The sequence below is a fragment of the Theropithecus gelada genome, chromosome 15 (genome assembly GCF_003255815.1).
Source record: "Theropithecus gelada isolate Dixy chromosome 15, Tgel_1.0, whole genome shotgun sequence".
NCBI classification, from domain to species: Eukaryota; Metazoa; Chordata; class Mammalia; order Primates; family Cercopithecidae; genus Theropithecus; species Theropithecus gelada.
Genome location: NC_037683.1, coordinates 89,620,700 through 89,645,986, shown reverse-complemented (window position 1 = coordinate 89,645,986; position 25,287 = coordinate 89,620,700). Strand labels below are relative to the sequence as shown.

The 25,287-nt window shown below is 38.8% G+C and overlaps 1 protein-coding gene across 2 annotated transcripts in view; it reads right to left on the bottom strand.

Moving 5' to 3' along the window:
* PCSK5 (proprotein convertase subtilisin/kexin type 5) overlaps nt 1-25,287 on the bottom strand; it is a 466,873-nt gene that overhangs the window by 170,482 nt on the left and 271,104 nt on the right. For both annotated transcript variants that reach the window (XM_025360325.1, XM_025360326.1), the window contains exons 13-17: nt 18,099-18,235; nt 12,798-12,941; nt 8,269-8,371; nt 6,397-6,590; nt 3,243-3,327 (exon numbers count right to left, since the gene is read on the bottom strand). In XM_025360325.1, the coding sequence (XP_025216110.1) occupies nt 3,243-3,327; nt 6,397-6,590; nt 8,269-8,371; nt 12,798-12,941; nt 18,099-18,235 (663 nt within the window). The remainder of the gene's footprint in view (nt 1-3,242; nt 3,328-6,396; nt 6,591-8,268; nt 8,372-12,797; nt 12,942-18,098; nt 18,236-25,287) is intronic.

The window sequence follows — 25,287 nt, the reverse complement described above, 5'->3', positions numbered from 1 at the left end:
ATTCTGATTGTGTTTCTGATTTCAGTCTTCTATGGGTTCTCATCAAAAAAAGAATTAAAATACTTTTGCCTCTATTTCTTGGTTTATTCATTTTAAACACTCTAATGAAAAATTTATCAAAACTGTACTGCTATTTCCCTAATCATCTTGACTTTTCTTTGTTATATTATTATTTAGTGTTTCTGGGAATTAACTATAATAATCTACTTAAATTTCTATTCATCTAGTAATATGAGATAGTATCTAATGAGTTGTCAGAATGTCAAATGAGAAACGCATATTTTTCTCTCCCTTCTAATTTCTGTTAGCTATTATATTTTTCACAGTCTACAGGTTGATTCTTAAAATTGAAAACAAATAAAAAATTGTTACTATATTTGGTTGGGCATGGTGGCTCACACCTGTAATCCCAGCACTTTGAGAGGCTAAGGTGGGTGGATCACTTGAGGCTGGGAGTTTGAGACCAGCCTGGGCAACACAGTCAGACCGTATCTTTACAGAGGCTAAAAAAAAATTGCCAGGCATGCTGGTACCTGCCTGCAGTCCCAGCTACTCGGGAGGCTGAGGCCAGAGGATTGTCTGAGCCCAGGAGTTTGAGTGAGCTATGATCGTGCCACTGCACTCTAGCTTGGCTGTCAGAGCAAGACTCTGTCAAAAAAAAATTACAAGTTAATATAAAAAATTACTCACTGAATAACTAGTGTGATTCGAAACATAGTGAGAAAATGTAATCCTATGCTACCAAATCAATGAAACTAGAAGATCAGTATCTAAACAGGGTTAAATGGTTTCCATTGTTTTAAACTCTTTATATTGCTCCAATCGACATCTTAATTGACTGCTTTGTATGTGGATAATGCTAATTTTAAAAATTAAAATTTATTTTTCCCTATGCTCTTAAAAAAATTTGGAAAGTACAAAAAGTTGAAGAAAAAAGAAACCTGAACAGTCACCATTAGCATTTTCATTTATTTCCTTCCTGGATTTTGTGCATTGATATTTTTTTTTCCTGTTTGTTCTTCACCACTATTTAAAAATTTACAAGTCTCTTGAGGCAAAATGGTCAACCCTGGAAGCTCTTAGAAAAATGCAAGGAGACTAAGGGCAGCATAACTGAAAGTGGACTTCATTCATAGATCTCACTGGCCAGAGAGAGAGAGCGAGCGAGCTGTCATTTAAAAAGCCAAAAGAAAATCCCTTTCCCTTTCTGTAGCACTAGAAAAAAGGATATTGCCTTAAATGGATCTATTTGAGAGGAAATAAGGACCACTGAAACACTTATCAAAGTTAAAAAGCTGCCTAGTTTTTCTAATACAGGATAGCACTTCCTTGTGAGGCTGGCGTCTGTTCAGCAGGACACAGAGGTTGCACTGTGTGGAGAAGGAATGAGGTAAGGGGGACGTGTAACAGACAGTAGTCACCAATCCTGAAGTTTGCTGCTGCTTCCAAAATACAGGTACTGCGAGGCTAATGCACCTGGTATTGTGAACGCCTCTGTGCTCTCTGTGATAAACTGGCCAGGTTAGACCTGTGCTGTACAACATAATCTGGCACACATGGCTACTGAGACCTTGAAAGGTGGCTATAGTATGGCTAAGCAACAGAATTTTAAATTTTATTTAACTAATTTAAGTCTAAATGTGAAAAACTGGCACTTGATTCCATTATTGGCAAAAATTTGGGTAAGTCTGGAACAACTTGGCTACGTAAACTTTTCTTTTTCAACTACAAAACCTAAATAAAGATCCAATATTTCTCATGAAAACAATTTTGTCTGAACTCAGATGTGTTTTAAGGGTAAAACATACATCAGATTTTGAAGACAGTAAAACAATGAAAATGAAAAACATCTGATAATAGTTTTTCAATTGTTGAAATAATATATATTAGATGAAATAAAATATTTTATGAAACTCGAATTTCCCCTGTATCTTTTTACTTCTCTGAATGTGGTTACTGGCATATTTAAAATTACATATATGGCTCTCAAATTTCTATTGGCATACACTGGTTTAACATATCCTATATAATGTTCCCTAAGAAATAAGATAATTTAAATCATCTTATATTTCTCACGAACCAAGCATGGGCCAGGTGCTACAAAAGGTATTTTGTAACTGTTATCAGAGTTAACCTTTATCATAATCCAGCAAAACAGGGGTTATTATCATCATTTTATAGAGGAGAAAATGAAGGCTCGGAGTAGTCAAGTGACTTGCCCAAAGTCACACAGTTAATAAGTAGCAGAGGAGGATGTGAGTCCACATCTACTTTCTTTCTTTTTATTATACTGCTTTGCTCCTTCTCCAAGAAGAATTAGGTGGCTAATTCTTTCTCAGTACTGAAGTCTCGAGATGAAAATTGCCAAGTAAGCTAATACTGAATGCATTTATGGGGGCGGGGGGGAAAGAAATAAAGCCATAGATAATTGATCAATCTAAATGAAAATGATGCTCCAATACTGGTTAATGGTGAAGAATGTACCTACCTGGAAACTGCCTGGACCCTGCCTAGTTTACCTCCAATCACAGGTGGAAATAAAGATACGATCAATACCTAAAAGAAATCCAGTGCAGCAGAGTTCTAATTCCACGTACAGCCGCAGTCCAACTCCTCACTAAATGCAGAATGGTCTGACCTTCCCTACTGAGATCAAGAGGCTACCTAGTTAGTTTGAGCTGTACATTGTTCTCTTAGAGAGCAGACCAACTATTGAGCTTTAGCAATGAGCAAGTCATCCGTTCAAGGAAAACATCTCCTGGTGTTAAATCTATGTGCATACTATAGCATAATGGAACCAAGCCTGAGGTACTTAAGATAAGAGAATGATTGGGTATGTGGAGAGAAATAATAAAGATGAGGGAATAATTTCCGACCATCCAAGGGATGAATCAGGGGGATTAAATATAATTCATTGGTATTACCTGCACAGTAATCCTTGACTGGCACAATGCAGGTTAAAAAGCACAAAGAATGCCTCTCAAACGGCCATTTTTATTGACTTATATCTGAGCCATCTTTTCTAAAGAGAATTTGTTTGGATACAACCCTTCTTTAGCCAACACAGCATCCCATTTCTCACATATAATAGTAGAGATAATGCAAATAGCAATCAAGTGCTTGAATGGGAGTCAGACCAAGGGTAGATCGTAAGAGGGCTATTTGTTTAGCATTTTTTCATTTTATTTACATTGAGAAGCTCTTTGGGCTGTGTTACTTAATAAAATCCTTCACTCTCTTACCTTAACCCATCCCTACATTCTGTACAGTTATGGAATTCAGTACATGTCTTGCAGTTTTCACTGCATTTCCGGCAAAGATTTTTTTCTGTTAAAAAAAAGAGAAAGTTATAAATCAGTTGGTCAATTGGATTCCATAAAAGCATCAGAGATGTTCTAATGCTGGCTAATGTATGCTATAGTACCTATGGCCTTGACTAGAAAATTACAGGAAAAGCCATAGAATCACTGTTTGTTATCATTTCTCAGCAAACCAAGTACAGACAGGAACCGTAACACTGGAAAACACCTTACACTTCTCTGCCATTTTGCAGACAAGAAAATGATAGCCTAGCTAATTCTTAGTTGAACAGTTTATAGGCCTTTTTTTTCTTCTTTTTCTTCCTAGTCTCTCTCCCCAGCAGGGTTTCTTAACTTGCAACAGTGCAAAGCCCACTCACGAAGCTGGAAAAACATCACTCTATAAGGATTGAAAGGCAATGCCTGAGACGGAGGAATGGGAATGTAGACCCTCATGCTCATAACTTTTTGGGCTGGTCAGTTGAGCTGAACTAGAGAAGGGAATCTACATTTAAGACTGCAAGGTAAGGACTGCTTATTTCTCACATTGTTTATTTTAAACACTATTTTAGTGTCTTGCACTTTACAGCAGCCATGGAATTGGTATAAATGTTATTATAATTCAGATAATATCTATATTCTGGAGAATAGAAATGCATCATTTGAACAAGTATACTGTAAATACTTGCCTTCCTAGTTACTACCAGGTCCATATTGAAAAAAGTTGGCAAATTTATGGTTGTTCTGTGGAGGAAAACATTTGGCATATTAAGGAAGGACTTCTACCTTAGACAAAATTTTGCTAAAGTCTTGGTACCTGCTCTGATATGCAAGTGGATTATAGCCATGTGAATGTGTAGAACTGAATGAAGTTTCTTCATGGGCTTCCATCTGCTTTTTAAATGTTGGTGTTCTTCAGGGTTCCACAGAGAAACACAACTTAGTGGATCCCTGCAAGGACCTGCTGGATCAAGTCTGAGCCTCTGAGCATGAAATACGAAGCCTCTTACAATCTTAACAGTAGTCATCACATGGTCTCTCTCACTGTCTCACTGAGAATACTGAACGTGCATAGAATCTGAACTCAGATGACCTAGATTTGCATTCTGCTTTTAGCAACTCCAGTGGGCAAGTTCAGGGTCTCTGTTCTCTCACTCATTAAATGGAGATTATAATGCTACCCACCTCTCTGGTTGTCTTGAGAAGTTAAATAAAATTAATTATTCAAGGGAACGATATGAACTATTAAGCACTGTAAATGTGTTGGCAGTAATTACTACTACTGATGATCATATGTGATCATTATGTTGTACATAAATGGACTCATTAGAGAAGAAAACTATAACATAAGGCAATTACATAGAGAGAGATATACAAACCACTTGTATCAACACTTTGTGGTAGCTGAAGTCATAGTTTGAACACCTTAATTATCTACCTTCTAGGCTCTGGAAACAACTGACTCTCAATTACTTTGGTTCTGTCATATAATTTTCCAGAATCAAATTTCTTTTCCAAGGCTCAACCTTCTTGATAGAATTTTGACTTTTTTTCCCCACAAGGAATACTGCATATTTCTGTGGATTCTTTATGCCCCCTTCTCTCTCCCAATTTCTCTTTTCTCCCTCAAGTCAAAGTTCATGTTCTAAATTTTGGGGCAACCAAGAAAGGCAGAGTCCCTACCCACTGCCCTAAAGGGTAAGTTGGCAGATCCTGTCTGCCTCACAGAGAAATGCTCCTCTTTGAAACCAGAGAGAATTTCACTTCTTAAGAAGCAAGAGTATGCACTTCAGATTTCTTGTCTGATTTTATTTTAAATAACTCTTGTTCCTTTAAACTTGAGTTTTCTTTTTTCTTCCTTAGGTTGTGTGGAAACATGAAATTTCAGTGCCATCATATACCATGGTATGACGTTCTTGTTAAGAGAAATTATCCAGAACTCAGAAATAAAGTAAAAGGTAACTGCAGTCCTTTTCAGAGCCACACTAGAACACTGTCCAAAAGGTCTACCTTAAGATTATTTAATTCTCTAGGGAAATATACCTTCGTCTGTTTGCTAATGATGGCTGATTATGGCCCAAACTCTGTGTTAATGCACAGATTTTTGTTTGGTAAGGTTGCAAATTACTTCTATTCATTAGAAAAAAAAAAAAACAACACTTCCCCAAATTCTACTTGTATGGCCATGTAGAAAATTATTAAATGATTCCATTTTGTTTCTAACTTAGCAAAAGGATTTCCATTTTGCCTTTCCTGGTGGACTACAGTACCTGATCATCTTTCCGCCCTGTTCGTCACCTTGCAAGTTCCCTTATTAGTGGGTTAAATAAGTCATTGACAAATGTTCATTCTACTCTTAAAAGACAATCATATTTTTTGAACGTTTTAAAAAGTATATTTTGATATCATACAGGCCCGGTGTCTATTTGGTCAGTGTGCAGAAAAGAGCAGGCCTGAATGTTGTCCTTTGCAAATCTGCTTGTAAGGTTGGTCCATGGCTGGCACATCTGGGAACTTGAATTTTGGGAGGGTTCCCACTACCCTGAAAAGAGTGGCTCACTTTGTCTAAACTGTTGGTATAAATAATATGGTTTATGGGGAACACCTATTTTCCTTTGAAGAGTCTGGAATTTTGGTACGTGTCAAGTCTGACCAGCCCCCAGTGACAACCCTGGGCCCCGAGTCTCTAATGAGGTTCCCTGGTAGACAACATTTCATGCATGTCGTCACAGATGGTTGCATGGGGAACTGAACACGTCCTGTGTGGCTGAACCTTGTCCCATATGCCTTTTCCTGTTGATGATTTTTTTGCTGTAATATCTCCTATCTATGAGTTCATGAGCACGACTATATCCCAAGCCTTGTGAATACTCCCAGCAAATCACTGAATCGGGGGGTGGGCTTGAGGATACCCTGATAAAGTTACAAGCATTTTTACATAAAGCTTCTAAAGGGTTCGCTTAAAATAAATGAACTAGATCCTGTTTGATATGAAGCACAATTCCAGATTTCACAAAGGGGACTATCCTTCCTGAGGTCACTCACATGAAAACCCCACATTTCTTCTCTAAAACCCAAATATTTGAAGTGAGCTTACTGGTATCCTGATATGACCCATCGGGGCAGTGAGTAACACAGCTGTTGGTTTCTTCATTCAGAAAGTATCCATATTTGCAGGACAGGCACTGGTCACCATGGCTCCCAAAGCAGGACTCACAGTTGGGAGCACACTTCCTGCAGCGCTTCTTGTCGGCGTGGTAGTGGCCAGGGGGGCAGCTGGAGACACAGATCCTGCATTGTGAAACGATAAGAAAGAAGGCAGCGTCACGAGCGAAGCAGTCCTCAGCATTCTCTTGCAGGTGCTGAGCAAATGGCTGAGCTCAGCCTCCAAATCACTTTTAAACCAGGATGCCAACACCACATCCAGAGAGCCAGATTGATTGTTAAACTTCCTCCTGCACAGTGTGCTGAAGCAGCAATGCAGTTACCCAACACCAAGTCTACCAAGACTTGTCAAACCATTTCCTGGTTTACACCTAGCCCTTGAAAAAGGATGATGGTTACAGAGAGGAAGGTTATGGGGGTGAATCAGAGGAAAACTATGTGGGAACCACGACTTCATTCAAAAAGGTCCCTTTAATAAGGTGTGACTTCTATTTTCATGTGTTGTTTGTCATATGGATTCTGTATGTGCATATGTGAGTGGTGGTGGTGGTTGTATGCTGTTGTCTAAATTAATATAAATATATTTAAATTTATGTTGTGTATGAGAACACTTAAAAAAAAAAAACTTTCTGGTTTGCCCATAATGGAAGGACAGAGTTTTATTTATCCATTCAACAAATATTTACTGAGCACCAATTAAATGTTAGGCATTTTGCTAAGTGCAGGAGATAACAGAGGCTGAGAGATAGTCAAAGTCCTCCTTTCTCTTAAGGAATTTAAATTCCAGCAGACTTACAACAGGAATTCTTAACATGTCTGGGTCTGTCTGGGGGACTGGAGTATGGAGGAACCGTGAGGCAGCTCCGCTTAGTGAGTTTTCGCCTGAAGGAGGAGGGAGAAGGTGGGTGAGGCTGTGGGAGACAATGGGAGGTCAGGATGAACTCTGATTGGGGCAGTCTCCATTCTTTGGCCCTGCCCAGGAAACGTATCTGCACAGCTCAAGCAGACACCAGGGGCTCAGAGGCACAGGGTCCACCTTAGTGCCCACGGCAGAAGAGTGAGATCAAGCAGGACCAACCCCTTTGCCACACTGATGGCCTATGTGCTGGGGAATGTGGAAAAGCATCAGTTTGGCCTGTGCATTGGCATCTTTGTGAAGCCATGAAATCGAATATCAGTGGGGTGGAAAGGACACAAAACTTGTGTGAGATGGGAGGAATAAGTTCAAGAAATCTGTCATGATGACTAGAGTTAATAACAGTTCATTGTGTACTTGAAAACTGTCACGAGAGTAGTGTTTAAGTGTTCTGGCCACAAAAAAAGATAAGTATGTGAGCTAATGCATTTGTTAAATAGCTTGATTTAACTGTTCCAAAATGTATGTATGTATGTGTATATGTGTGTATGTATACACACATACATACACACATATATAACATCAGTTGTGCATTATAAATACATGCAATTTTTACTTGTCAGTTAAAAAGAAAAAGAAAGGTCTGGAGGGGCAGGTGCTTAGCTGGTCCCTCCACCATCCTCCAAATGTGAGAGAAGACATTACAGTTTCACAGCATACATGCACATTTTGCGTTTTGTAACTTAATATAGTTTTCATCATTCTGAATAACACAGGGAGGCAGTCGGCCTGCACAGCAGCCTCTTTTCTATGCTTAGGTCCTGGTGGGAGAATAGTGGAAGATGCCAGTGGCCTGCACACACCCCATGGTATTAGCCTTGCAGGGACTCCTAAGATGCCTGTGGGAGTGGCACATGCTGTGGGGATGTGACTTGGCCCCTCTCTTACCTGGTATTGTTTTTCAGCTTGTAGTAGTAGTGCAAACAGTCATTGCAGTGGTCTGGTCCTGGCCCGTCACAGCCAACCTCACTGCACTCAGGGTCGCAGGGACCTTTCCAAGAGACATTAGAACAATACTTGGAAAAGTGATTTTAGAGCAGGTAAGCTTTACCTTGAATTTGGTATAAAATAAGTCTTTTTTTTTTTTCCTTATGCAGAGAGTTTCTTTAAGACAGAGGAATAATTGTCAATGTGGCTTTAGGTCCAGAGATGAGCTCTTGACTTTTTTCGACTTTTGATTCTTAGGCAATTTCAATTGCCTAGGTATAAAGAATGTAAATTCTAGTCATGGCCTGGTCTTCAAAGCACATATGGCTGCCTCGTGGTAGATAAATATTTTAGAATTCAAATGAACTGTAGCAACTGGAAAAAAACCAACTGCAATTAAGTATGTGTAATAATAAAAAGATTGGATTTATAGAAAAGAGAGAAGTTGTTGACAAAAAAGAAAAGAGTTATTATTTAATGCCTGCACCAAATGACCTGTCTCATTTAAGATCATTAAAGCTACTGAATACCTCTCAAATACTGTGGCTGGTAAGAAACACCATTATGGCACCTGGCACAAGCTTATCAGCATCCAGTCTCAAACACAGATAATGGATTTAAAATTGCTTCCTATACAAAGGCCAATGGGCAATTCGACAAAAGAAAATGATATATAAATTTAAAAAAATGCAAGCAAGTTTAAAGGATTCCAGACCTGAGATGAAAGTTCCCAATCTCTCTTACTACTTATTCTTTGGTATAGAACTGGAGAGAATGCACAGTAAGAAAAAAAAAAAATGCCAGAAAGATGGAGCACTTTTGTGATTGATGAAAAACTTTCTAATGACATGGGCTAGTTTAGAAGTTTTTAATTCTTCTCTTCTTTGTTCGCCATATTCTGGAACATTTGGTCTCATAATCTGCAAACTCTTTCCCACTGAAAATTCATATGATTTTAACTAGCAATAAATGTATTGAATGAAATGTACAAATAGTAAATCAAGGGTAGTAGAAAATCTACTTATTTTAACCCAAAGGACTTACTGTTATACCTTGGTTTCTTTGAGTCATTATGGGACTATGTTTCATAATTACTGAATCACAGAAACATAAAATGTTAGATCTCGGGTGGAATGACTTAGAGAAAAATCTGGTAGTCAAATACCCTCATTTTACTGATGAGGAAACTGATTTTCCAAGAATTTCAGTGGCTTGCCCAGTATCACATGGTGAGGAGAGGGGTCAACATAGGTCCTGATACCTAGGTAAAAATTTCCTGCTTAGAGGTAGCAAACCATGTACTAGGGATGACTTCTCCATCTGAATGGAAATAAGTCATTTCAAAATGCTGCAGACTTGAATATACTTCTTATTAACTGCAAGAGTCATTTGACAGCACTGCTTATTTCTATTTTCCCCAAAGCTTCAAATTGATCTCTAAATTCCATAGCTACCGCAACTTGGGACATTTTAGCCATCTGCCATCGTACACCAGGGGAGTGGTGTCTCTGCTGCCTATGGACTGAAGTTCAGCCAGCTGTGATCTCACAGTCCCTGGGATCCAATGACACAGTATGGGAATCTGGTTATGATAACGCCATCTGTGTCTCTAATCTGGCTGACTTCTAAATGAAGGTGAAAATTGCAGCTCCAAAGGAAAGGAATCATGGGTGGCCCTAAATTTTCACCAGATGACTTCTAGAATTTAAAAAAAAAATCCCAAACATTTATTCTTAATATTTGCCAAAAGGGCTCTCACTGTATGGCAAGTTCACATACTATGTTGTTTCTTTTATCATCTTAAACTGTCCCAGATGCAGTTTAGCATTGTAGGTTGCAGGATAATAATGCAATAATTGTCTTGGTTCTCTCACAAATGCCAATGTTGATGTTTTAGAGATATAATCAGAAAAACCACAAAGATGTATAACTGTTCTGAACTCAACATTCCAAAATTTGAATTCGAAACATTACCAAAATATGAATAAAGAGTAACAGCTTACTATTACACTCTATTTATGTTATTTTGGATATACTTTCTCCTATCCGAGAAGACAAAATAGTTCGCTAGTTAAAATATAAATAGTAATGCTATAGGCTCAAAGCAAAACATCACAAAATCTAATACAATCCAGCTCTGATTAGCTCGATTGGTCTTAATTTCAAGCATGTTTATTGATTCTAGGATGCTATCTGTTTAGAATAAAAGTAACTACATGTGTATTTAAGATACTCTGTTCAGGTGGTTAATGAAGTAATTTTATTTTCAGTATTTAAAGGAAAATCTCAGAACTGCAAGAAAAAATATTTCTCATCTAAAGATACATTAAACTTGTATTTATAGTTCTTTTTATTTTTTGAGACTGAGTCTTGCTCTGTTGCCCAGGCTGGAGTGAAGTGGCCTGATCCCGGCTCACTACAACCTCCGCCTCCTGAGTTCAAGTGATTCTTGTGCCTCAGCCTCTCCAGTAGCTGGGATTACAGGTGCGCACCACCACACCCGGCTAATTTGTTTTTGTATCTTTAGTAGAGATGGGGTTTCACCATGTTGCCCAGGCTCATCTCAAACTCCTGAGCTCAGGCAATCCACTCCCCTTGGCCTCCCAAAATGCTGGGATTACACGCATGAGCCACCGTGCCGGGCCTATAAATAGTTCATTAGAAGAAGCTTTGTCCATTATGTGTTATATGTCATATCTCAGAAGGATTGAATGCTCCTAGGAGTGCTAGCCAATGCAACAAGACAGTAGTCAGAAATAATGACGAGAAGGACAACAAAACCAATTTGCAGATGCTAAGGCTGTAGTACCTAAACCATCCGAGAAATTCAACTCTAAACTATATAAATTAATGAGAGAGTTAAGCAAAGTGGCCATATATAAAATAAATACAGCCAATGGATTTCCTACACACCAGCATATACTAGTTAGAAAGCAAGGAATATTTTCCACTATAAGAGCAACAAGGCCCAAAATACGTAGGTGTAACACTAACAAGAAGAAAACGACATAAAATTAAAAGATTTCAGTAAAATGGGACATGATCTATGTTTTAAATGGAAAGATTGTATGTTGTAAAAACAATTCTTCCCACAAGATTGCATATAAATTCAAATTAAATTCCAATGAGACTTTTAAAGGGAGACTTAAAAATCATTCTAAAATTCATCTGGAAGAATAATAGGGCAATAATTGCTATGGAAATGGGAAGCAGATGTTCTACAAATATAAAAATACATCATGAAATGAAAACAAAACAGTGTGGGTGGTATTGGTTTGAGAATTATTAGATTGATGAATCAGAAAAGGTGGAACCAGAAAAGACGCTGGTATAAGATCTTACTATATTGTTATAAAGGAAGCATCCTAAACTAATAAAAAAAGAAGGGATAGTTAGCCAATGATGTTAGTCTGTTTGGAAAATAACTAAAGACAGAGCTTCAATTGACACTATATGTCATAAACCAAAATGAGTTCCAGATGAATTAATGGCCAAATGTAAAAAACAAGAGATTACCAAACAAAGCACGTGAATATTCAGTAGACATTAAAGGATGAAACTTCTGCAAAAAATCAGTGTTATATTTGAGACCATAAACTCCAGCCTCTAATAGTTTTTTGTCAAAACAACACAAAACAAAACTTACATTCTCAGTGATAAGTGAGAATATGTTTTCAGCAAATATGAAACAATGTGAGAGACAATAACATACAGAGTGTTCACAAAGAGATAAGAGGATTACTGCACTTTGAATAGAAAAATGGGTAAAAGACAGTTGTATTTAATTCAGAGAACTACAGAGGAAAAAAATGTTTAGAATTACAGGCAATCAAAGCTATAACATTTTTAAAATGTTCACCTCTTTTTTTACTTTCTTTTTCTATTTTTTTCTGTTGGCAGGAATGAGTGTAATAAACAATCACATAGCTGGTCACAGTGTAGACTGGTACATCCTGTCTGGATAGCAAGTGACAAAATGTTTCCAAGCCCTAAAGCTGATTATCCTCTTTGATGCAGTGAGTCTCAAAACAGAACTCTATTCTAAAGAAATAATGAAGATATAGACAAAGACTGATAAATAATGATGTGTATCCAACCCGTGTTTAAAATAGTGTAAAACTCTGTAAGCGAAGTATGTGTCCCAGATTATGGATTAACTATATATTACAGTACAATCACAGTATGGACTATCAGCTTTGTAGATAACACATATGGATATTTGAATATATAAGTGCACTGATATATACACACATACAGATATTAAGGGGATAAAAATAAGATGGAAGAAAATATGTCAGAATATGGGTAGTATATTGCTCTGTTCTATCATTCCATTCCATTCCATTCCATTCCCATTCCATGCCCACTGCCACTCCCACTCCCACTCCCACTCCCACCCCCACCACTCCACTCCACTCCCCTCCCCTCTGTGGTGGGATGACACATGAGCTTTCTCTCTTTAGGCTGTGTCCCACTGGAAGCCAGCTCACCTGCATAATCCTCTGTGCCATAGTCGTCTGTGGGGTCTTCAACTCGGCTATAGCGGAACCGTTCCACTTTAGGAAACTCATTGGTTGGTGAATATGGCTGCACGGAGGTGCCATAGAGGACCAAAGACCATTCTTTCAATTTACCTTGAGAAATAATAATGAAATAACAGCATGACCAAACCTTCCCTCTTTAGCTTTGTAACATCTTTAAGTCCTTCTCACTCAAGAAAAAGCAACAGAACTGTAGGAAGCAGATGGATATGAATCACTACGTCAAACGCAGAGCTAGAAATGCATATTTCTCACCATTTGCAGAATTAACTATTTAATAATTCACATACCACGTATGGACTGAGCACGTACTACAGGAGAGGCCTTGATTTAATCAGCATTTATAGGAAGACTGAGAAACTTCAGATTACTGGATCAAGGGCTGAATTTCAAATTACAAATATTTAAGAGAATCCCAGAACTTAATAGAAGGCTTTGCTTTTCTAGGTATAAAAGTCTTATATGGCCGGGCGCGGTGGCTCACGCCTGTAATCCCAGCACTTTGGGAGGCCGAGACGGGTGGATCACGAGGTCAGGAGATTGAGACCATCCTGGCTAATATGGTGAAACTCCGTCTCTACTAAAAATACAAAAATAATTAGCAAGGCGCAGTGGCATGTGCCTGTAGTCCCAGCTACTTGGGAGGCTGAGGCAGGAGAATAGCTTGAACCCGGGAGGCGGAGGTTGCAGTGAGTGGAAATCACACCACTGCACTTCAGCCTGGGGGACTGGGCAAGACTCCATCTCAAAAAAAAATTTTTTTTTCTTGGCATTATCTGACTTGTTAATAAGTAGACAGAACAACTCTTTGTTCTCCCTAATTCCTGGTATCATTCATTCAATATTAAGAATACATCACCAATTATAGTATCCTATAGACCTGTGCTGTCCAATGTGATAGCCATTACACATTTGATTATTTAAACTTAAATGAACTAAAATTAAAAAAATTTTAAGATTCAGCTTCTCCATGACACTAACCATATTTCCAGTGCTCAAGAGCTGTATGTGGCTAGTGGCCACCCTACTGGACAGCATTTCCATCATTGCAGAATGTTCTCTGGGTTAATGTGCAAAACAGCATTTTCTTTTTCTTTTTTTTTTGATCTTGCTCTGTCACCCAGACTGGAGTGCAATGGCGTGATCCAGGCTCACTGCAACCTCTGACTCCCTGGTTCAAGTGATTCTCCTGCCTTAGCCTCCCAAGTAGCTGGGAGTACAGGTGGCCGCCACCACGCTCAGCTAATTTTTGTATTTTTTAGTAGAGACAAGGTTTCATCATGTTGGTCAGGCTAGTCTCGAACTCTTGACCTCAGGTGATCCACCTGCCTTAGCCTCCCTAACTGCTGGGATTACAGGCGTGAACCACCGCACCTGGCCCCAAACAGCATTTTTCTGGTCAAGAACGCCTTGAGACCTGAGGCAAGTGTTTCACCTTCTATGAGTTTGGATCACTCACAAGGAGCATTTTTTGTTGCTTTAGTTCTTATTTATTTGTTAACTTATTTGTTAACTTATTTAGTTCTTACTAGTTAACTTATTTCTTAGCTTCATAAAATTGTGTTCAACGCAAAAAGTAAAAAGAAAAAAAAAAAAAGGAAACATGCCTCCATTTCATTAAAGTTAGTAAAACTGACCTCAAAAGGAATCAACCCTAAGCAGGAGTGATTAAGACAAAACCATTACAAACATAGGCATATGCTGGTAGGAAGGCAGGATGCCCCTCAGAACCCCTCTCACCTTGGCTTAATGCATAGAATCCAGACAAGGTCAGGGGCTAGGGTCTGGGGCTAGCTCAGAGAGTGATGGATTTCAGCTGTCAGCTTCCTTCATTTATTAGCATCTACCATCACCATCAAATTGATGTTTGATGTTTTTAAGCGCTTACTATATGCTAAGCACCGGCCTAAGTGGTTTGTAAGTTTTATTCCATTCAATGTTCAAAACAACTCTAAGGTAGGTACTAACATTCCCAATATATAGAGGAGGAAACAGAGCCACAGAGGTTGGTAACTTCCTCAAAGGCAATAAGAGGACAGACTGGTATTAAAACATACTCCGAGTCCAAATCCTGTGCGTTTAAACCATATACAGTATTGTCTCCTATTCATTTCTAGGAGTTTAGGAGCCTTACATTTAAAAATGAACATTCTGTGATGCATGTATTTTTTTCTGACTTTTACATTGCACCAGTGCAATTAGTTTATATATGGTTTGCCCTCTGCCAGCTTTTCTTTGGACTCATTTGTTAATGACCATGCTTTTCACAATCAGGGTGTTATTTAGGCCCAGAATTCTAAGTAGCATGCATTAGGGAGTGGTAAGAAGTGAATGACTGCTGGAAATTGATGACCTATCTGATTGCCTTTAGGTAGCAGTGCAAAAGAGAACCCATTTTCCTTATGGCATCTCTCAGGTGTACAAATGAAGCATATAATACAAGGACACTATAGGTCATCCTAATCATCAGTCACCTTAGAACTCAGTTCATTTTATTTAAGATCATTTTGGATGCAAAAGTTTACCCTCTAAGTGCTTTGAAGAGTGCTGTCTCAAAATTGATTATTTCCCTTTGTGTTATTTCTGAAGGACATCATAAGCCCACTAGGCATATCCTTCCTGTGTAATTCATCTCTTTATATTTCGCTTATTATGTAATTTTATTTCCTTAGAACTTCTACTACAATTCACATCAAATAACTGCCATATTTGGGCCATCATTTTTTTTTTTCTCCTCTACCCCTTTTTCTGTTTGCTAAATTTTATAGATGATTTTGCAATTAATATTGAAATCTGTTATTATGAAATAGCTTTGTAAATACAGAAGGAGAAAAATCCATCTTGCTAACACATAAATGCAATCTGCATATATAGGTTCAATGTGCCAAAAATCAAAACAACACCCTCAAACACTTTTAATATGTATTGTAACAATAAATAAATGGGAAGAAACAATAAACAAATATAAATTCAGTTTGGAGTCAGGAAGTTCTATATTTGGGGATGAGTCTACCATTTAATCGGGCTGGAAAATTCTACAGATGCAACTGAAATTCTACTCGCTTACTGATGTAATCCCTTATTAATCAGAGGAAGAAACCTATCATAGGACTGTATACTACAGAAACAATGATACAGACACATGCGCATACACACGCACGCCCATAAACAGGCCACTCAAAGTCCACTACTAAAGGTGTAACTCATCCTGAAATGAAAGGTTGAAGGAAAGATACACAAAGACTATATGTTTCTATTAAAGTCTCCAGGTCCGTAATAGCATTAGGGTATCTCTCGTCTGGCGTAAAAAGAACACCTCAACACTTCTAAAATGACTGCAGGTGACTAGGGTTAAATGTGAACATTTAAATAGCATAAGGAGATGCCAATGCTATGAAATAGGTAACTCTAGATTACCTGAGCTACTGTGGAGTTTTAAACACGCATAATCACAGTAAGCTCTGTATAGACTCAGAACTTCTTGAGGGCAGAGGGATTTATATTCATAGCCCCTGACCCTTAGATGCAATGCATGGTTAACCAGTAGCCCTTAGGAGCAGCCTGGGCTTATCATGGAGAGTGGAGTTGCTGGTGTCTGGTGGTAATAAAGAACAGACTCACGTTTAGTTAGTTTTATAACTGTTTAAAATGCTCAAAAACGTACTCTCTATGTCTGCACCTTCCTTGGCACACAACTGCCACATTTGACAGTGTTTATTTCTCCGGGGTCTCTTGTCCTATAAGAGTCGTGCAGTGATGCCTGCTAATGGATCACAGCCCAGTCACCATGCTTCCATTTCACCTATGTGCCATGACCCTGTGCATCCTCATGGCAAGGGCAATAAGCATGGGCTGCAAAGAGGAAGAAAGGAGACAGGAAGGTCCTGGGAACTATGCAGATTACGAAGAGGTGAAAGGGTCTAGAAACTCTGGTCTATAATCTGCATGTTTTCTCTATCAATCCTGCCTTGTTGACAAACATTTGCTTTCTTGATAAAAACTTGGTAACCACTATATTCAGGCTGCATTCTGGCAGTGAGCTGGGCACAGATACTCTTTAACGAAACATTTATCCTGATTCATTGTGACCTGGCCACCATTCTGGCTTTGACCTCCCTGATTATGGGACCACTGTGGCAAACAAAGATGAACCTCATTATAGAACTAGGGAAGAGATAGCCAAAATGTACAGTCAACAATGGATCTCTCAGAATGAGTAACTTTCTCAGATTGGCAGGCAAAAGTCTGGCAAATGTGCCCTTTATCCCTGTGTTCTGCTGTGTGCCTCCTTTGCCCTGAGCAGCTAGCTGTATCTGAATGGTACACACTCCTACAGTTACAGAATGTCTAGGTTACTTGATTCTGTAATTTGGAGAGGGCTAGAACTGGATGTCAGTCCTAAAACTTCCCCCAAGCCTGGTTCTTTTAAATAGGACTGGACAGAGCATTGAGAAGGAGGACTTTATCTGATGGCTGAAGATGTGTTCATGGATGGGTGGGAAGCTAGTTAGTTATTAAACAGATCATTCACTGCTGAGCCACTCTGCAGGGCTCTGTAATGGGCAACACAGTCTCTCACCCCATGTTGCCTTGTACTTTCCCTTATTTTATATTATAAACAAGCTTTACAGGTTAGCATGAAGACGGGAATAGGCTGTGTGAAGACACAGACTGTGCCTACCTGAAAAGACCTTTGCTAACATCATAATTTCTGTTTTACATGTCAAGAAGCATTTCTTTTTCCTTGGCTCTTGGGCTCATGCAGGGAAGAATATCATCATCATTTTCTTTGGTGGTACCCAGATTAGCTGGCATGGGCTGAGCTCAATGTCTTGCCTAAACTGAAAAGTAAATTTGGGGAAAACTAAAAAGAAATAGATAACTACGGAAGCCTGTCTCTTCTTGTGAAATCATACAGTTGAACTCATTGCCAGTGGACAGGTTGGCTTGTTTACAGACAAAGGAAGTCTGGGAAGCTGGTTAGAGCTGTGGATCATGTCTTCTGAAACATCAATCAAAAGCTGTCACGTTTCGTTCTATACTATATGTATTCTTTATTTCCTATCCTTAAATTATTACCTCTCAAATGGTAATCTTGAAAACTGAAAAATGTGCAGGCAATTCAAAGCACACATGAAATTAATCATTAGAAAAAAGATGCTAATATGTGAGTGTGAAACACTCTGGCCAAAATATACTCCATCATTTTCTTCTACACAGTAGACCAATGTATAGAGAGGGAGTTCTCACCTGGAGTCTTAAAGTTCCTTAGCTGAGAGGGAGTATCATAAACTTCAAGGACCCAGTCACCAGCAGCTCTTTCCCCCCAGCAATGAATGGTCATGAACTCCCAGTTTTTAAATCCTTCCATGGAGTGATCAAATAGCCTGAAAGAGAACCATAAAACATTGCTATGTGCAACATTTCAAATCCAGTGAGGGTCTAGTTAAGACCAAGATCAACACTGTTTTATGTACCGATTAGCAAGTTCAGCTGGGCACTGGAGCTGGTCTGCATCCTGGATGTCACCAATTTGCAGATATATATATACACACACACATACATATATTTAAATCACTGTTTTACCACAGAGAAACAGAACTGCAGCTGGCTATGTAACAGCAAATCTGGAAGGGAGAACCCACTGGGGATCAGGAAAACCAGGTTAAGACTCTACCTACAAGACTGACAGTAGAGTACTGAAGACGTGGAGGAACTGGGGCTCTCTTATACTGCTGATGGGAGTGCAAAATGATACGAGGTTCTGGAAAACAGTTTGACAGTTCTTATCAAGTTACACACACACCATACAATTCAACAATCCCCTCCTACCTATTTAAACAAGATAAATGAAGACATATATTCACACGAAGAACTTCATATGAATGCTCATAATTCCCCAAAACTGTAAACAACTCAAGTGTCCATCAACTGGTAAATGTGTAAATTGTGGTACAGTTGGCCCTCTGTATCTATAGATTCTGCATCTGTGAATTCAATCACAGATTGAAAATGGATGACTGTATATCCATATCACAAACTACCCAGTAATAACTACTAATACATACCATGACATAAATGAATTAAAAAAAAATTATGCTAAGTGAAAGAAGCCAGACACAAAAGACTACATACTGCATGATTCAATTTATACAATATTCTAGAAAAGGCAAAATTGTAAGTAAAGAAACAGATCAGTGGTTGCCAGGGGCTGGGGAGGAGTGAGGAAAAGTCATGGAGAATTTTTAAGGGTGATAGAATTGTTTTGTATGTTGAAAGTAATGGTGTGTGGCTATACAGCAACATAGATTTGTCAAAACTCACTGAATTATTCACATAACAAACTGAATTTACACTGTAGGTAAATTATGCTTCAGTAAAAAGACTGCTCACTAATCTTATCCAGTTCAAGGAGTCATGCTTGAAATCCCAGCCTACATCCTGCTCTTTCAGCCCTTCCAGCGATTTCCAAAGCTTCGAATTTGTAGTTTAAAATCACTTCTCGCTTGAAATAGCTAGAATTATTCTGTTTCCTGCAATGGAATCCTGAAAGATATAAAGTATGAAGGGAAAGAAAACAAACAGATTCCCTTTCAAGAATAAAGAGACATTAATAATGTATAAAATTAACATATTAAGAAATAAGTGGGTACGGTGGTTCATGCCTATAACCCTAGCACTTTGAGAGGCCAAGGTGGGCAGATCACCTGAGGTCAGGAGTTCCAGACCAGGCTGGCTAACATGGTGAAACCCCGCCTCAACTAAAAAATACAAAAATTAGCCAGGTGTGGTGGCGCACCTGTAGTCCCAGCTACTCAGGGGGCTGAGGCAGGAGAATCCCTTGAACCCGGGAGGCAGAGGTTGCAGTGAGCCGAGATCACACTACTGCACTCCAGCCTGGGTGACAGAGTGAGACTCCGTCTCAAATAAACAAACAGACAAACAAACAAACAAACATATCGCTGATGCAGGTCTATAACGTAGACTTGACTACCCAAATAAATATCCCAAAGCCACAGAAGACACTTTCTGTAAAGATGAAACCTACATAGTAGAAAGTGGAAGATGGGGCAAGTCCTTTTTTTTATAGTACTTTAAAAAATTATGTTCATCTATTATTTCACTGAAAAAAATAAAAAAAATAATTATGTTCATGTATTATTTCACTGAAAAAAATAAATAAAAATTATGTTCATCTATTATTTCACTGCAAGTGAGAGAGGCAAACAGGAAAAATATCTCTAAAATTTTCTTTGGGGTAATCATGTCCAGTCACTGGGATATTTCTCTCCTTCAATGGGGACAAATGGTAACAAAGGTTATGGTAACTGAAGTTTGATGGTTATTCAAAACACACAAATCAACTGTCTTTGCTTTAATCTCATGTTTACCAGACAAATTGGTGGTTATAATTTGACCTTCTCTGTACTTCTTCCCATTGAGAGAAAATGTGTCCTTCTAAACATAAAAGTAACTAGTTCAATTTTCTTATAACAATATATTAGAACTCTGATTTTTTAAAAATGTATTTTGTCAGTGTGTCTGAGGCTCTTTCTAAAATGCCAGCAGGATTCTAAAGCTAAAGGGTTCAGAAACACAATTTTGGACCGTGATATAGGTTGCACTTTGCAATGTTACCTAGAGAAAAGCAATAAACAGGAAAATCACCTGCTATATGTTCCTGAACCCTTGAAAGACAGAAAAATGAAAATTATTAGGCAGCATTCTCAGGTGTCCCATGGTCAAAAAATTTGGGAAAGGCTGAATCAAACAAAGATGGATAGAACTCTTTAATAGAGGACATCTCAGGTCTTTAGAATATGCAAATATGTTTTGTCAATTTCCATAACGGGGTTAATTGGGAGGCAGTGATTTTCAAACTTTACCTGGACATGAAGCCTATTCTCTCTCTGTTTTTAGGATATCTGTATATGATCTATAACGGTTTCCTCTCGAAATAGAGGAGTGTGGCACTTCAGTGAGGAACCAGGTTGGATCTGGCAACTTTGGCTTATAATGACAAGGATGAAGATGGTAGCTTTTTACATGAATATTTTCCCACTGGAATGGGTCCTCAATAGAGAAAGGATGGTGCACTTTATGGAGATCCTACAATCCACTGAATGACCACAATCGGCTCATTTCACAAGTTTATAGCCTAAGACTAGACTTGGGTAAGAAGAAATGGCTGTGTCATTATATACTTAACTTACATCCATTGCATCCTTCACTAAAAACCCACAACATGTGTATGTTGGGCAAAAAGACAACAAAGAGAGGGGAAGAGGAGCTTTTTCAAACTGCCCTTTCTAACAGAGAGATGTTGTTAAAGGGAATATGTTGATACAGAAATGGCTAGAGGCAGAAACGCAGTTTAGAACCACTTCCTTCCTTAAGTTCCACAGCTCCAGCTTAAGCTCTAATTCGTTGAGGCCATGGTGCCATTTGAGGGCACTGAAGCAATAACTTGTCACATAATACCTCTCCAAGAGTGCTGAACTTAAAAGCAGTTCCCAAACAGTTTAGACAGAACATTTGGCTCATTGCCTCACATCCAAAAACTACAAAGGAGACTTGAAGCTGCCATCACATGAGGGGTAGTCTTGTTTCCACAACCTCAGCCAACTTTTAATCACCCATGGGTCAATGATTTGACTGCTGGATTAGCAGACCCTACGTTTCTTCCCTTCCACCCTTTCCTGTCCACCTTTGAAAGTCATTCCATGGCTACCAATCACTTTTAAATCACATCAGGAACAAAAATCAAATATAAACCGAGTGCCAAGAAGAAATATCCACAAATCAAAATTCAAATAAGTGTTTCAAAGCCCAAACATAAATGGGCTTTGTCTATGTGGCTAAGCAGTTTTCCACTCCCCTGGTCTCTTCACATTATTCAGAATTGGAAAGTTCATTAATTTCATGTGAATATAAGAGTTGAGGAGAAGGATGAAAATACAGCCAAACACGACCATCACATTTTGCTGAAAGAGTTGATGGGGAGAAAAACAGGCATGGACGGATGTTGTCACCTAACTGGGCTTCACATTTCTAGTTTCATTCCATCCTTTATAAGTACACATTGTTGTGTCTTTTAACCTGGATTCAATAGTTCAGCTACTTCTTATTTTCTACCATTGTAACATTAAAGGAAACTGCATCTCTGCGTATAACAAAAGGTAATATAGCTTGTAGATGTGCTTTGTTTGCAAAGAACATACTTGCTTAAGACAATCAAGTGTCAAACGATGGACACCTGCTACAGAGATTCCAATTGTGGGATCTTCTTTTATCAACTAAAAAGTTTAATGCCCAGTGTGAATGTCTGCGCTGTGCCAACAGTGAAGAAGTCAGACACATGCCAACATTATTAGTGTGGGTAAAATGTCAATAAAGCAGAGCCAGTGTGCTGAAAGCCTAAGTAGATTAACTCCATGCCTTTATCCACTTCTCCTCTTGCAGTGCAATTCTGTCCTGTCAAAGTTGACTTCATAATCATGTGCTTGATGAAACGATATATGCATGTGATGGCACAAATTATGCATCCAGTTATTAAAATGGTGCCCCACAGCCCTATCCTTGCAAGTGGTTTCCAAATAAATTACTTTGGATGAAGCCTGGTAGAAAAGAAGACCATCAAGTGTAGTATATCCTTTTGAGGAATTAACTCAGGAAATAACTTACATAATTACTGTAAGCTTTATTTCCTTTCCTCTTAAACAGTCTAGCCAATGTATCAAGGCTATAGCACTCTTTTATGTTATAGCAACTAAATAACAAGATGTTTTATAAATACTGACAGCTATATGTTATCATATAATTATTTCTAAAATTGTAAATGGATCTTAGTTTCGGAATCATCCACTACTATTCAAACAGTATTAATGTTCACTACAGAACTAGACATCAGGACAATATTCCTGGAAGTTTTCTCTTCTCTCTCTCTCTCGCTCTCTCTTTATTTATTTATTGAGACAGTCTTGCTCTGTCACCCAGGCTGGAGTGCAGTGGGGCGATCTCAGCTCACTGCAACCTCTGCCTCCTGGGTTCAAGCGATTCTCCTGCCTCAGCCTCCTGAGAAGCTGGGATTACAGGTGCCTGCCACCACACCTGGCTAATTTTTTTTTTTTGTAATTTTAGTAGAGATGGGGTTTCACTGTGTTGGTCAGGCTTGAACGCCTGACCTCATGATCCGCCCACCTCAGCCTCCCAAAGTGCTGGGATTACAGGTGTGAGCCACCAGCGCCCGGCCTTATTTTTTATTTTTTTAAAGTGCTTCATTACAATTGAAGGTAGAGCTCAAAGAACACATCCGGCTCCACTGTAGTTGAGTTTTTTGTTTTCTTTAGATGTTTGGTTTTTGTAAGTTTTAGATAATTTCTTCTGATACAGGGTATTTAAAACATACTATTTGCTTTTTCTCTCTTTCCTAATCTCAATTACTTCTTTAAGATTGAGAAGGAGAAAGAAACTGGTTCTAGAGGTCTGTAACACCCAAAATGATAAGGTTTTTTTGTTTGTTTTCTTTTTTTCCTGGTAAAAAACCTTCCAATATGCAAACTATTATCAATTCATTCACCAACCCCAAAATGCATTCCTTCTTGTGGGTACATAAGTACTTAATCTTCCTCAAGATTTAATTCATTTTAGAGTAGATGGATTTTACTGAAGTATCTGTTTTATATTATAAGCCCCTTTGTAATTTCCTTGCACAGCATCCAGCAACATACTGCTCCCAAGTCTTTTGATGACACAAAAGTAATAAGAATGTGTATGAAAAAGCTGGATGATCTTTTAAATCCTTGCTATTTAAAGTGTGGTCTGTGGACAGGCAGCTTCAATATCACCTGGGAGCTTATTAGAAATGCACATCCTTGGACCTCACCCCAGACTGATTAGAATTAGACTTTTTGGGAGAGGGGCCCAGTCATCTGCTCCTGATACAGTCATGTACCAGGTGCTTCAAGAAGCACGGTGTAAATAAGAGTTACCACTTATTAAGTGCTTACTATGCTAGGCACTGTGCTAAGTATGTAACTGTACGTGATCTTACTACATGTACTAACCAACTCTGTGAGGTATATACTATTACATCTATTTTATAAATGAGGAAATTAGGCTTTCTAAATTGAAACACAGATATCAGTGAAGTCAAGAAAAACCCAGCTCTAACTCCAAAGGCTTTACCTTCTTTTGAATGAAGGAAGAAGGTTCACGTGGTTGGGTGTTACTGGAAAGTAAAACATTCACTGCAAAAGTGTAATTTTTACTGCAAGCCACAGATGCATTTATACACCATGATGCCTTACAAATGTCAATAGTCTGTCATTGAACATTTGGGTAGGGAAGTGACAGAAACGACTGAAGCATAAACACTACATTTTAAACATATTTAATTATAGGACCCTATAGGTTTTGCAGATTAGAAAGTATACCTTCTCTCTATTTAAGGACATAATTAGAAGCAGAGATATTCATCTGTAATCAAATTTAGAAAGGGAGGCAAAGTTTCAGCTTTCAATCAGAGGCCAAAATTTGGAACAGAGGGCCAATACATCTAAGCTAAGTCTAAAACTCAATGAGGGAGATTCAGGAAGAAAAAAAAAAAGACAGCTTTTTATAATTCTAACAAATGTAGTTGAAGAAAGAATCTGCTGGGATAAGCTTTTGTTTGGAAAATTTTGACACAGGCAGACTTTGAATGTGTCATAGTATATAGGCTTATATCTAAAGTTGCTCTCACTAAAAACATTTTCAAAGGACCCAAGCCCACGTGGCTTCTCCCTACACACTCGACCTCCATGCCCTTTATACAAGTAAATCACTTGCTGTGAATATTCAATTTGCCTTTTTGTTAGGCAGGGTATACAGGCCAAGGGGAGAACCGAGAGGGTGGGAGGGCAGGGGAAGAACAAAGGAAAGTCCATTCCAGGACTTCTCCATTGACCCACAGTGCCCACCCACTGAATGATCCATGGGGCTTGCCAGGGGAGCGTGCACGCGGGGCTAATGGGGCACAGAGCTCAAGCTGGACTGGAGTTCTGAATGCTGCTGAGTGCCTTCCAGTGCTTAGCACCTGCAGATGCTTGGGGAAACTGTTCCTCCTCCAACAGCTGTTCTCCACAGGAGTTCAGGCGAGTGCCCGTCAGCCAGGACAGGGAGCCACTGAGGGGCTCCAGACGGCCCACACGGACTACATCAACGTGTTCAGCACTTCGCAGAAAACAGACTTTCAAGGAATTCCTGTGGTGAGGAGATAAACGATTCTGACGCAATTCCTCACTGAAATGTCTAGGTAAATGAGGACTTCTGGAAAGCCAACCATACATAGGGACCATAGTTTCAGGTCCCCAGACTAGGATGTATATTTTGTCAATACTGAAAAGGACAGCGCCATCCTCTGGACTCTCCCCCTCTGCTTCATCCTTATTGTCTGGTC